Source organism: Scophthalmus maximus, chromosome 19, assembly GCF_022379125.1.
Source record: "Scophthalmus maximus strain ysfricsl-2021 chromosome 19, ASM2237912v1, whole genome shotgun sequence".
Lineage (NCBI taxonomy): Eukaryota > Metazoa > Chordata > Actinopteri > Pleuronectiformes > Scophthalmidae > Scophthalmus > Scophthalmus maximus.
Window position 1 is genome coordinate 2,647,501 of NC_061533.1, and position 12,500 is coordinate 2,660,000.

Consider the following 12,500-nt stretch of genomic DNA (forward strand, 5'->3'; position numbering starts at 1 on the left):
TCATTTTTGTAGGATTCTTTACTTATTCCTTTAAAGGAAAAAATATTATTTTCACATCTCATCAGACGCTTCATATTTATTGATTTCACGTTATTAGCAACTAGCGCTGCAACAGTTAATCGATTAGTAATCGACCACCAAATGAATCGGCAACTATTTTGTTAATCGATTTATAGGTTCAAGTAGTTTTTATGAGGGAAAAAAGCTGATTTCAGCTTCTCACATGTGAATATCTTCTGGTTTCGTTGCTCCTCTGTGACAGTGAACTGAAGATCTTTGGTGTGTGGACGAAACAAAACATCATACTGGAGTTTTGGGAACATGATTGACATTTTCATCATTGGACCGAACAGTTAATCTTTTGTATTTGCGGCAGCCACAAGACGCAATGAGACAAAGACGCCGCCTCGGTAGAAACTTCAGGGTCAAACTACAGAAACTATGTAAGAGATATTTCTTCCCGCGGGCCGAAGATAAACGAACATAGTCCCTGAGTTTACAAACTGTCCGACGGAGAAATGAATCCCAGATGTTCTGCATCCAACATCTCATTCCTCTGTTAGATCTTCTTGTCCACGAGACCCTCGCTCCTCTTCTCTGCCACCCACTATATTCTCCTCCCTTAAATGAGACGGCGGGGGAGACGGGGGGGGCGGGGGCGCAGGGGTTAAATGTCAAGCATGAGTAATGCAGATTGTTATTTGGAGCTTTTGTTTTTTTCCACCGGCCTCGTTACTCCCGGCGACGAGACGCGTCTTCCTCTCACAATGCTTCATTATTTGCGACGCCGCGGTCTAATTCCAATTAGCCCCGTTAATTAGAGGAATCTCATGCTCCCTGATCCGGGAGGTTCGTTTCAAACCACTAATGTCATTCGCCAGGTTGTTTACTTTCCATTAAAAGCCTTTCATTGTGAAATGAAGTGTTACATTTGTCTGTCCGTGTGACGGCAAACACCCCGACTGATGTCGTACGCGTACGTTGTCCTCTGGCGTCGTGTGTTTATTCTTACATTATCTCGCTGCCGTCGACTCTTTCTTTAGCATACTGTCTCGTCTGACCTTTTCAAAGGTACCAAATTATTTTCCGTCCAACAGCTGTAGAACGTGGGCCGCCGCACAGCTTCTTCAAGACGCTCGTCATCGTCCCTTTGTCTCCTGCGCTGCAGCCATTTTGTCTCTCACACTCACACACACACACACACACACACACACACACACACCAAACAATGCAGTTTGGCAGCTTTTTAAAAAATTATTTGCGAGGAAAGATGTTTCTCGCATATTCAGTGTGGCATTGTAAAAGACAGAACGGCGTGAAAGGGGACGAGTGCGTGTGTGTGTGTGCATCTCTGTTTACTTCGAATGAAACCGAGCAACTGTTTGCTTTTGCTTTACGTACCGAGATCAAGCGACGAAAGATGCAAAGAGGGAAGCTGCTGAATTATGTTTTTTAGTCAATATAAGATTGAATAAACAGTCTGTTGAATGAAATCTAGTGTAAAGCTTTCCACATGTTTTTTCCCCCCCATCACTACAAATACTCTTATTTTTTCACCTCTCACTGAACCTAAATTGGGTCATTGCCTCGTTTCCTGTGAGGCGTCCATTTCCTCTCTTGGATCACTTCCATGTGACTAGCCTGCCTGGTACTGTACTGTACTGTACATACTGATACAGTGCAGCAGTCAGGTTTACTGCTGATCCTATGGCCTGGCCCTCGTCCAATATTTTAAATCTGTATTTAAATCAGATCGTGGGGTTCATCTCATCTACGGACGACTGTACAGTACAGTACAGTCGTCCGAGCTGCTTCTGTGTCAGCTCTGCAATCTGAAGGACATGCGTCACATTTTTGGTTATATTCGCTGAAGCCTGCGCCTTTTATTTCTGTTTCCGGATAAATTGGAATGTCACCATTGACAGATGACACCATGTTCTATATTTGTCTCCATCCCTTCGAAGTAAACGCTCAGTTTGCGCTTAACCGTCCAATGTTTCAAGACAGAAACTCAAACCTGCGAGACAAATGACTGACAACAATGTTGTCTCAGGCATCCGACACATTCGTGGGAAGATTTTCAAAACGCAGTCTCCTTTTGCAAACTGATAACTGAAAACATCACCTTTGACAAAAAAACCTTGAGGGATTCAAATCTTAACGCTTTAAACTACACGTGTGTTCGCTGGTATAAAAAAGCTCTGCTGCTTCAGACAAAGACTCCACTTCCCACAATCCCCTTCTCGGTTAAAAAACCCCCAAAGATGATGTTTTGATCGTGGCCGTGCAAGACGATAAAACGCATTTGAAATCATATTTTTTTTTGTCGTTACACTCTTCTGCCATCTGCAACAGAGAGAAATTTGAGCTCCATTTGAACTGGATGAACATTTTGAAAACGATGACCCGGTGTCTCACTGTGTAAAAAAATATGCAGCGTGGAGGCCAGAGAGAGAGAGAAGCTGCCAGCACTTTCATCCACGCTCTTGTTTGTTTGCAGCCATCGCACTCGAGTCCCGAATCGAACGCGGTAAACACTGACGACTTGCTGATGTGAGAGCGCTCACATGGGCGGCACCGTCGTGCCAGCTAGAATATTGAAAAGGGAAAAAAGCAAATATCTCTACGACGTCCAGTTGCCAGACTAATGTTTCACTTGGCTCCGGTTCCATGCAAACAGTCACCTCCTAATTGAGCCCTGAGAAACCGGGCGGGCTCGACAACGCCGCCGCCGAGGAGGGAGGGAATAGACCCCGGTCTGTGACCTCCGAGAGACAGCTCTGCCGTGCCGTGCCGGGCTACGGCGAGCAGACTGTCACCTATACCCCTCGGTGGCCCTCGGCTTATGCCAGCTTTGTCCTGGGTTTTACATCCTTCCTCCCTCCCTCCCTCCCCCCGTCCGAGGGGACTCCTCCGGAGCAGGTCCGTGGAGTCCCTCTGCTCACAGTCACTTAATTAAACGCTCCCGCGGCGCAGGCCACTACGTGACCGGCGGCCGTTAAATTAAGACGCTGTCACAGGCCGGGGTGCCGGCGGGAGCCAAGGAAAGATAACGCAAGACGAGGGAGGGAAGGAAGAGAGGGAGGAAGAAGGGAGACGGAGAGGCGGCACGCTGCTTCCAAAGACCTGCCTCGTGATAAAACCTCTGCCGTCTTATTTCAAAATCAAGTCTCTCCTTTCCTTCTTCACCTCGTTTCCTTCTGTTTCTCGTACCTAATCATTGTATCGTCATGGGAATACTTTATTGCCATCTAATATCAGCAAAAGGTGATTTTTTATTCTATTGTTATTACGTTTTTTTCCCAGTCATTGACGTCTTGGACCTGAATCAATGTCTTTCGTTTGCTTGTTGAGTCCAAAATGATATAAAATAGAATAAAAAGGGAGCAAACAATAAGTGTTTCATATTTTGCCTTGAAAATCTACTTAACTGTGATTTAGTTGACATACTTTAATTCAAAAAAATGAATCGTATGATGTTACAAGTTCGGACACGAGATATTAGAGTGACAGAGGAAAGCAGAAGGTTTTTCTTTTCGAAGACGAGGTTGAATGTGAACCGAGGGCGAGCTACAGTACGACGAGATTTGAGATCTTCAGGTTGATCAGTAACTATGGCATCATTATCTAAAATGTAAAGATTCAAGTAGGGAACTGTCCCGGCCCCACAATAAACTGATATAAAAGTGCATTTTTCTCAGCTCGACAGCGAATATGCTTCAGCACCAGTCTCGATGTCCGTCGGATAAAAACCATCTACCCCCTCACACACACACACACACACACACACACACACACACACACACACACACACACACACACACACACACACACACACACACACACACACTGGACACACTCAGCCCACACGTCCCCCTGGCGATGGAACGGAACAGACGAGCGCGAGGAGAACGAATGGACAAATCCCCCCCCCCCAAAAAAACGGACTTGCAAGAAACTCAAGACCGCCTGTTCTCCGTTTCTCCGTCTCGCCTCCGACTCTCGCGTCTCTCCGGGACTCGGAGGGTTTTCGACGCATCATTCATCGCGGAAAAAGAAAAAACATCTTGTCGGGACATTTTGCGGACAGCTGCTTTTAGAAAACAATAACCCAGCGTGTGGAGGTTGGGGGGGGGGGAGGAATGAGAAGAAGAAAAACAGGCACATACACGGCCCGCCTCCTCAAAAAGAGCCGGAGTAGGCATCAGAATAAGGCCGACCCCCCCCCCCCCCCCCCCCCCCCCCCCCCCCCCCCCCCCCCCCCGTCTCTCTCTCTCGCTGCCACCCTCCTCTACCTGCCGTCCCCAGCCGATCCGCGGCAAAACTTGGCGGCAGATGTTGCCGCGCCAAGTTGGCTCTGAAGTGCCTCCCCGGCTCCCCGCGCTCGCCGACAACCAAGTCAAACCGCATCAGATCTTTTATATTTGTGCCTGGGGCGAGTTTGGGCGCCGCAGCTGTGCCCCCCCCCCCCCCTCCCGCTCTACCTTTGGTGTTGAAGGCCCTCGGGCGCTAAATGTGAGACCACAAAATAAAAAAAGAAAGAACTGTTTCACTCTCGTTTTCTGTCTCTCTCTCTCTCTCTCTCTTCTGCATCTGCTGACAATCCAGCAGTCTGGCTGCGGGCGGCAGCACTGAGGGAGGGAGGGGTCAGCGAAGGGGACGGAAGGAGGGCGAGGACGGACGGAAGGAAGCTCGGCGGCGAGGGGGAGGGAGGGGAGAGCGCGGACACCTGGGTCCCCCGAGCCGAGCAGATGTCTGCGGCAACCTGCTTCCCTCCACCTGCACACGTCCTCGTAACCTCGCGGAAAGAAATTCATGACCCTGGAGGTTTCCTGTCAGAGATGCTGCCCCCCCCCTCTTTCCTTCCTCCCCTTCCCCTCTCCTGGTCCTCGTCCCTCCCTCTTCTCGCCGCCACCAGACACGCTCTCGTTGCGATCCGAGTCGAGTTTACTTGTCAAACATCGCGGCGACGCTGCGAGAGGCCGGCGACAGCCACCGTCCCCGGAGCTCTCGGGTGAAAACAGAAATCCTGTCAATACGAGACCGAGAGTCCAACAAAACTGCACAAAGAATAATGACACACAGGCAATGCTAACTTTTTTCATATCGCACCAGTGGTATTTTACGGTGACCTCATGATGAATCTATTCCTTCCAAATGATCACTGATGAGTTTTCTATTGTCCTAGATACGATGCAGAGAAGCCAGTCCCTTGTGACGTCACTCATCACATGACATCATACGCCAGGGGATAATCTTCCGATCAATATTATATAATACGCGATGGCACGTTTCTCTATTATCTGCGGAGATATTTTGGAAACCGTGTGTTTTTTGGGACAACACCTCGTCGCCATTGGTTCCGTTCTGATTCACTTTCCACTCCCACCGTTTAGAGAGATTCTCATCTTGCGCCTGTGAACCCTTGTGTATTGGCTGCCGAAAAGCTCAGAAAACATCTGGTTGACTCGCGAGGAGCGTTCTCTCCTGACCGCCTGCTGCCGGGCGTCAGGTTTCCTCCTCTCTCCGAGAGAGAGAGAGAGAGATAGAGAGAGAGGGGTTTGAGAATAGTTTCACCATAATAGGTCGTCGTCGTTGCGCTTCCTCCCGCGAGTCGCTGCAGCTGCAGCCCGCCCGCTCGCATCGGCCCGATGAGGAAACAGCTTCCTCTGCTGAGGCGGACGACTCGGGTCGTTGACACAAACCACGGCTGTGATGGAACGCAGCAATCGAATAAAGAGTCCGTTTAACTGTAACTGTCGTGAGTTGAGGAGGGGGGAGGTTACAGGCGAATGGGGGGGGGGCGACCCTCAACTCTCCCTCGCCAAGCGTGTACAGGAAAATAGGGTGGCCCACAGGTGACGTGCAAAATGCAAAAGACCCTCGTCACGCTGCAGCTTTGTGCAACAGGAAACAACCCAGCGCGACACTATGACATCACCATGAGTGAATGATTTGTGTTTCTGGTGTTCCTGTAAATACATATTTATCATCGCGAACACTCGAAAGGGTCGAGAGTGTTTTCTCCGTCTCACCTTGTCTGCAGACGTGGGACGCATGAGGGAGACCCGGTCGTACTGTCGCCCCAGCAACGCCCACAAAGCATCCAGACGACCCTGGTATTAAAAAAACAGAGGAAGGGGATTTTAAATAATTTGTATTTGCAGAAAAAAGGAAAACAACAATCCATGATATGAAACACAGGACTGAATGGTAAACGGACTGAATCTATCTGACGTCAGAAGTAAGAGGTGAGGGCAGAGAAGCAGGCCAGTCCTCACCTTGATGGGAGTGTACCACTTGTTCTCCGTCCCGTGGGGGGCGGGCGCCGCCCTCGGCACGGGACGCTTGACCATCGGCTCGTCGGCGTCCTCCGGCACGGACACGACGGCGTTCTTGGCTTTCTCCAGCCGGGCCCCCTCCTCGGTCGAGCCCTTCTCCCCCCAGCGCACCTGCAGCAGACGGAACCGGGGGAAAAATTCTTTACAATCATCGGCGACAAAGTCAAGTTATTGATGATACCTGGATTTAATAACCAACTCAACACATCCAAACTCCCTTTTTTCTTCAGCTCAGAGTTTGTAACTCGGGGGATAAATAAAAAATAGGAAGGTGATTTTCTCAGACTTATGCTAACAAATGTCTTCCAGAGCAACAGAAGACGATTATAGAATTATTCATAAAAGCCGAACTCAACGATGGAAATACTGTAATTGATTTACAGGTTTACAAACGAGCATCCGTGATGTCGGACAGCGGAAACGATTATGGATAAAAATGATGATTATAACAAATGAGCTCAACAACTGCTTTGAATCCTTAAGAAAGTGGAATCACTCTTGTTTTTGTTAAGAAGCATATGTACATTGTGCGTTTTTGTGTGTGTGTGTGTGATAGCGTGAGGATGCTAATCTGTCCTGCCTTTCTTTTAATTGAATTCATCACATCTGTTGCGAGGAGGAGATCCCACCATCACACGAACGGGGGGGGGGGGGTGATTAATTAGCGACACCGTTTTCAAGCTGTAGGTTAAAGCCGTGACAATAAAGAACAGCTTTTCAGACTCATCCCTGCATGGGAAAAAACAATCGACGAGAAGAGACGAGAGAGCGACGCCGTGAATAAAAGATGACGTCGTCACCTCGATATATATGTATATATACGTTTGACATGTATCGGCAGGCGCAAAAGCGCCGGAGGTTGTGGCGTCCTGACGAGCACCTTGTTCTTCAAGCGCGAGGGGCGAACGCTTCAGAAGTGGCGCCGAAGGCCTGTCGGCGGGAATCAACCTGCCGCGGGGAGAAGAGAGAGAGGCGCGATCGCCAACACCCGCGGGGGTTAAAGTCAAGAGGTAAGGAGCTCCCCGAGGATTCTGGGAAATCCCCCGCAACGCCACCAACCTCCTCCAGGCTGCGGAGCGGTCGGGGGTAGAGGAGCGAGGGAGGAGGAGGAGGAGGAGGAGGAGCGAGGGCTTCAAACCTGGATTCCCCTCGGAGGAGGGCGAAACAACAAAGGGCCCGCCGAGGTCCGGGAGTAGAGAAAGAGCGGGGGGGGAGGGGGGAGGGGGGAGAGAGAGCGGTGGGTGAGGTGGATGTGTCAAGTTGACAGCGGCGCTCAATCCTTCATCCCCGGCGACGACTTGATCCAATCAAGGCCAACGGACGAGATGGCAGCGCCTGTCACGTCGCAGGCATCAGCGGACTGACGGCGTGCAACTCAACTAACTCGAGGAAAACCCGAGCAGTCAGCAGGTTCCTCTGGATAACAGCTGTCAACAAGCGCGTCACTTCCTGCCGGCCAGGAATCGGACCGTTGCGGGGATTCCGCCCCCGACGGTTTCACCGAGGGGGGTTCGCGTGTCACACGCAAAACGGAGGCGATCTGAGTTTTTTTTTTTAAATCTGCGGCGGTCGATGATGTTTGCACCCTGACCTCCATGCGCCTGATGCCTCCGGCTCCTCGTCCTCCGTAGTAGGAGGCGTCCACGGTCGGCCACTTCATCTTGGGCAGCGGCTCGGGCTCCTGAGGAGGAAGTGAGAGAAATTGAAGTCACTCGTGTGTTTGTGCACGGTATGAATATGGGAAACAGCTGTTTAAGAGCCAGATGCAAACGTTGATCCTGTTATAACGTCGACATTTAGAAACTTCTGGGAACCTTGATTAAAAGGAAAGACTTTTAATCGCTATTGTTCATTCTTTCATTCCTGTTTATCGTTGGAGTCAATTTCCTTCCTACAAGCGGAGACTCGTTTCCGTCATTTCGTCAGGAAGGAAGCGGCACTTGTGTCCTCACCTCTGCTGCAGTGGTATTCCCCCTAAAACGGTTTCCCACTTCATTTTTAATCCTATAGATGAATCCATAGTTGCACAATGTGAAAAATTAAAAACCTGTTTCTGCAAACGTTAAAGACAGAGATCCGATAAAAAGGCTTGTTGGACATAAAAATACCATAAAAACAACAAATAAATCTAAATTTCTTTCTTTCTAAAGTTTTTTTAAACTAATAAAATTGAATAATATCGGGAAATAAAATCTCTGCCACTCGAACAAGCTGAAACCAGGAGGCCATTAGCCTAGCTTAGCATAAGGTGTTCCCGTAAAAGTTGTCGACCTGCAGGTCAACAATTAATACTTTTATCACTTAAATGTCAAATCTGTTCACGTGCAGAAGTGTAAACGCTTCTCGTTGTGGTCACGTCTTTAACATTGTTTATCTACTTTTGAAAATAAAGCCATCAAGCCGATTTATACAAATGCGGCAATGTAAAACTTGAATCCTCGGATGTGTTCTTCTGATATTGTCCCTGCGGTTGTGTGGAACGTGTGTGAATCTGTGCCTCGATGCATCAGTGTGACCACGACAGCGCGGCGAACACTCACAGGTGGCGGAGGCCGGGAGGGCGGCGGCGGCGGCGGCGGGTCTTTGATGACCTGGATAAACAGAAAAGGCAAAGAAAAGAAAAAAGAGAGCGTCAGCACAAAGTCCACGGAGGGGAAACGTTCAAACCGTGTCACGCCGGGCTGACGGAGGACATTCGTGACAAGTGACGGAGACAAACACAGACCTCCCCCCCCCCCCCCCCCCCGAGCTCGGCGCACGGCACAAACGCTGCCAGACGCCAACGCATCGCCCCCGTCGCCCCCGTCGCCGACTACTGATTACAAGGATCCTGCTTGTGAACCAACATCGGGGGCCCCCCCGGTGCAAAATAAAGAAAAGCTGAAAATCAACTTGTTGACAAGGGGGGAGTCTTTGGGGGCGAGCGCCGCCGCCCGTTTAGCTCTTAATTAATTGGATGGGGTTCAGCGCTCCCGAGCAAAACCCCCCAATCATAAAGTCCTAAGGAGTTAATTAGCTCCGACGAGATGCAGAGGAGGAGGAGGAGGAGGAGGAGGAGGAGGAGGAGGGGGAGGGGGAGGAGGCTCGGGCTCTGCTCCAAGCTCCGTCTAGGTAGACGACGACACACACACACACACACACACACACACAGAGAAAGGCACAACTCCCACGACGGAGCGTCCAGCGACCAGCCGCCGGACGACACGGCACCTGAGGAGCAGGTTGTCCACAATGTGATTCCGCTCAAGGACAAGATGCCTCGACTTGTTTGGTTCCTTCTTTCAGATGTGCACCGCCAAGCACAGGGGGCCGGGGCCCTGAAACCGGCACTTGTCAGGCGTCAGTCAGACGCCTCACACACACACACACACACACACACACACACACACACACACACACACACACACACACACACACACACACACACACACACACACACACACACACACACACACACACACACACTCTCTCACACTCTCACACACACACACACACACACACACACACACACACACACACACACACACACACACACACACACACACTCTCTCACACACACACACACACACACACACACACTCCAATCCAGTCCCTTCAGGTTTTCAGGGGACTTGGACGTTTGATCGACCGGTGCAGAGGAGCAGAGCTGCAGCTCGCACAACACAGAGGTCCTGTCTTCCGAGTTATCAGAAAATGGTTTGATACAAGCGACCGTGGACGTGACGTACATGCCGTTTCATTACACATGTTGCTTTTATGAGTTGAGTCTGGGGCTGGCGCTGTCGCCTCACGGCAAGAAGGTTCACGAACCGGGATTGGAACCAACCAGGGCCTTTCTGTGTGGAGTTTGCATGTTCTCCCCGTGTGTGCGTGGGTTCTCTCCAGGTTCTCCGCCTTCCTCCCACAGTCCAGAGACATGAGAATGGGGTCAGGTTCATTGGAGACTCTGAATTGACCCCAGATGTGAATGTGAGAGTGAATGGTTGTTTGTCTCTGTATGTGGCCATGTGATAGGCTGGAGACCTGTCCAGGGTGAACCCCGCCTCTCGCCCAATGTCAGCTGGGATTGGCTCCAGCCCCCCCCCCCCAAGGCGATGAAGCGGTAGTCGATGGATGGATGGATGGATGGCGTTCAGTCCGGGACAGTGTACCAGAATTTTCCAACGAAACTCTGGTTTCCACAGGAATTTCCTCTGAAAGTTATGATTAAACATCCTGGAACTCGCAATGCACCGTAAACAAAACATCATTAGGGTTTAGACAGCTTCCTGTTCCACTCCTCCTCCCCGATTTTCCCAGGCTTGGTGCAAGACGAGGCCTTTTCAGAGTCCGGCCCACGTGAGGCGTCGCACAGGCCCAATAAATACCAACTGCGCATCTCATTACTGTACAGTGAGGACGTATATATCTCCGCTTGAGGTGTGCGTGGCAAAGCGACCTCTGTCCATTAGTCATCACAGAAGGATAACTACGCCGTCATCGTCGCTGCTTATGCATTTGCTAAATTGCTTTTTTGGAGGGAAAGAAGAAGAAGAAGAAAAAAGAGAGCAATGTAATTATGGCATATCATAGATCCCAACAGCTGCTTCGCTCGGGGATCCCGCCCTGGCATTGGCCGCGTACTGTCGCCATTAGAATAATGAAAAATAATCAATTAGCGTTAATTAATCGCTCGCGCCGACACGCAACCGGGCTGCGAGCGAAATCCGGTGACGGGGCGGACGAGTGGCCTCCACCATACGCTGATTAACATCATTTTGAGCCGCACCTTACGTAGACGCGATCATGTTTCCTCTTTTTTCATGAAGTGCGGCAGATTTCCCGGGACATATTGTGGGATTACGCCGGCGCCGCTGGCTCGGCGGCCGCTCGTTCCCAGCTACCTGGCGGGACAGATGTGAGGCGGAGACGTGCTCGGGCGGTGGTGGCGGCGTGATTAAAAGCTAAAGAACCGCGGGAAGCTTGGCCCATCTGACATCAGCTCCCCCCCCCATATGGCCCGAGCTCCACCACCGCCCAACTGGACGGGATAATCCGTTCGTTTCCAACCTCCGAACTCGAACCCGTGTTGTGTCAAGCTGTTTTTCTCGGGAGGTGCGCGGCGACGCGGCGGCGGCGGGCGGGAAGCGTATTCACGGCGACGTCACGCCCGTTTTTTCAGAGAATAATAAAAAAAATGACTCCGAGAGGAACAGACACAAAGTTTTGCAACTCGTGGAAAATCAAACGACGCGACACGATCGGAGATTATTAACATATTAAGGAACCAACTGAGACGGGAGAACGTGTCCAAAAAAAAAAAAACGCCGTCCAAATTTATCGGCGCATCATTTGTCGCGCGGATAAACTGCCCATGTTGGTCGGAAATGCAAATCCCGCCAGGCGTCAAATCCCTTTGATATGATCTGAGAGGCTGCGGCGCCGTCGCCGAGTTTACTTTCCCCGACAAATGGCGAACAAAGAAAAAAACGCCGCACTCCACAGCTTGTGTGACCTCTCCGCTGGCATCCGGCCATGTGGGAGCGAGGGATTGTGGGAAAGAGGTTGTGGCGAGTGTGTGTGTGTGTGTGCGTGTGTGTGTGTGTGTGTGTGTGTGTGTGCGTGGCCTCATCCCGACTGCCGAAACCTGGCAGACTGGGGGTTTAAATATTAACAAGCACACACATGGCCCTCCTCTTCTGCCGCGTCCCTCGGTGGAAGGCAACAGCAGCTCGCTCCACCAAGACAAACACGTCCGCGGCCAGACATGCTGCAGGGGGTTTACATTTTAATGCCTTTGTTGGTTTTCCAAAATATGCTTCCATCTCATTCTGGATGGGCTCCCCCTTCAGGTCCACAAAGCCAGGTGACGTCTATCATTTAGAGCGGGGGGGACGGGGGACGGGGGGGAGGGTAAATTTGCCTTTATCAGATCTCAGTAGGGGAAAACAAAAAAAAAAAGGCAGAGAAAAAGAGCGGGGTGCACCATCTGTAGCCCCTCGCTCTCCTCTCTCTGCCCCCAAACCATCATCTGTTGTGGGTTTTTTGTAAGTTGTTTAGTGAGAGGCGAGACGGCGAGGGGCGGAGGTGAGGGAGGCAACCCGGGGACCTGTCACGACACCGGATATTCACCCAACTGATTGTTATTGCGGCCAAAAGGAGATCTCGTCGATATCTAAG

General features: G+C 50.7%; 1 protein-coding gene across 1 annotated transcript in view; it reads right to left on the minus strand.

The window, feature by feature from the left end:
- Positions 1-12,500, minus strand: part of antxr2a (ANTXR cell adhesion molecule 2a) — a 65,643-nt gene that overhangs the window by 25,951 nt on the left and 27,192 nt on the right. The window contains exons 13-16 of the mRNA XM_035639428.2: positions 8,882-8,932; positions 7,933-8,022; positions 6,282-6,452; positions 6,036-6,116 (exon numbers count right to left, since the gene is read on the minus strand). Coding sequence (XP_035495321.2) covers positions 6,036-6,116; positions 6,282-6,452; positions 7,933-8,022; positions 8,882-8,932 — 393 coding nt within the window. The remainder of the gene's footprint in view (positions 1-6,035; positions 6,117-6,281; positions 6,453-7,932; positions 8,023-8,881; positions 8,933-12,500) is intronic.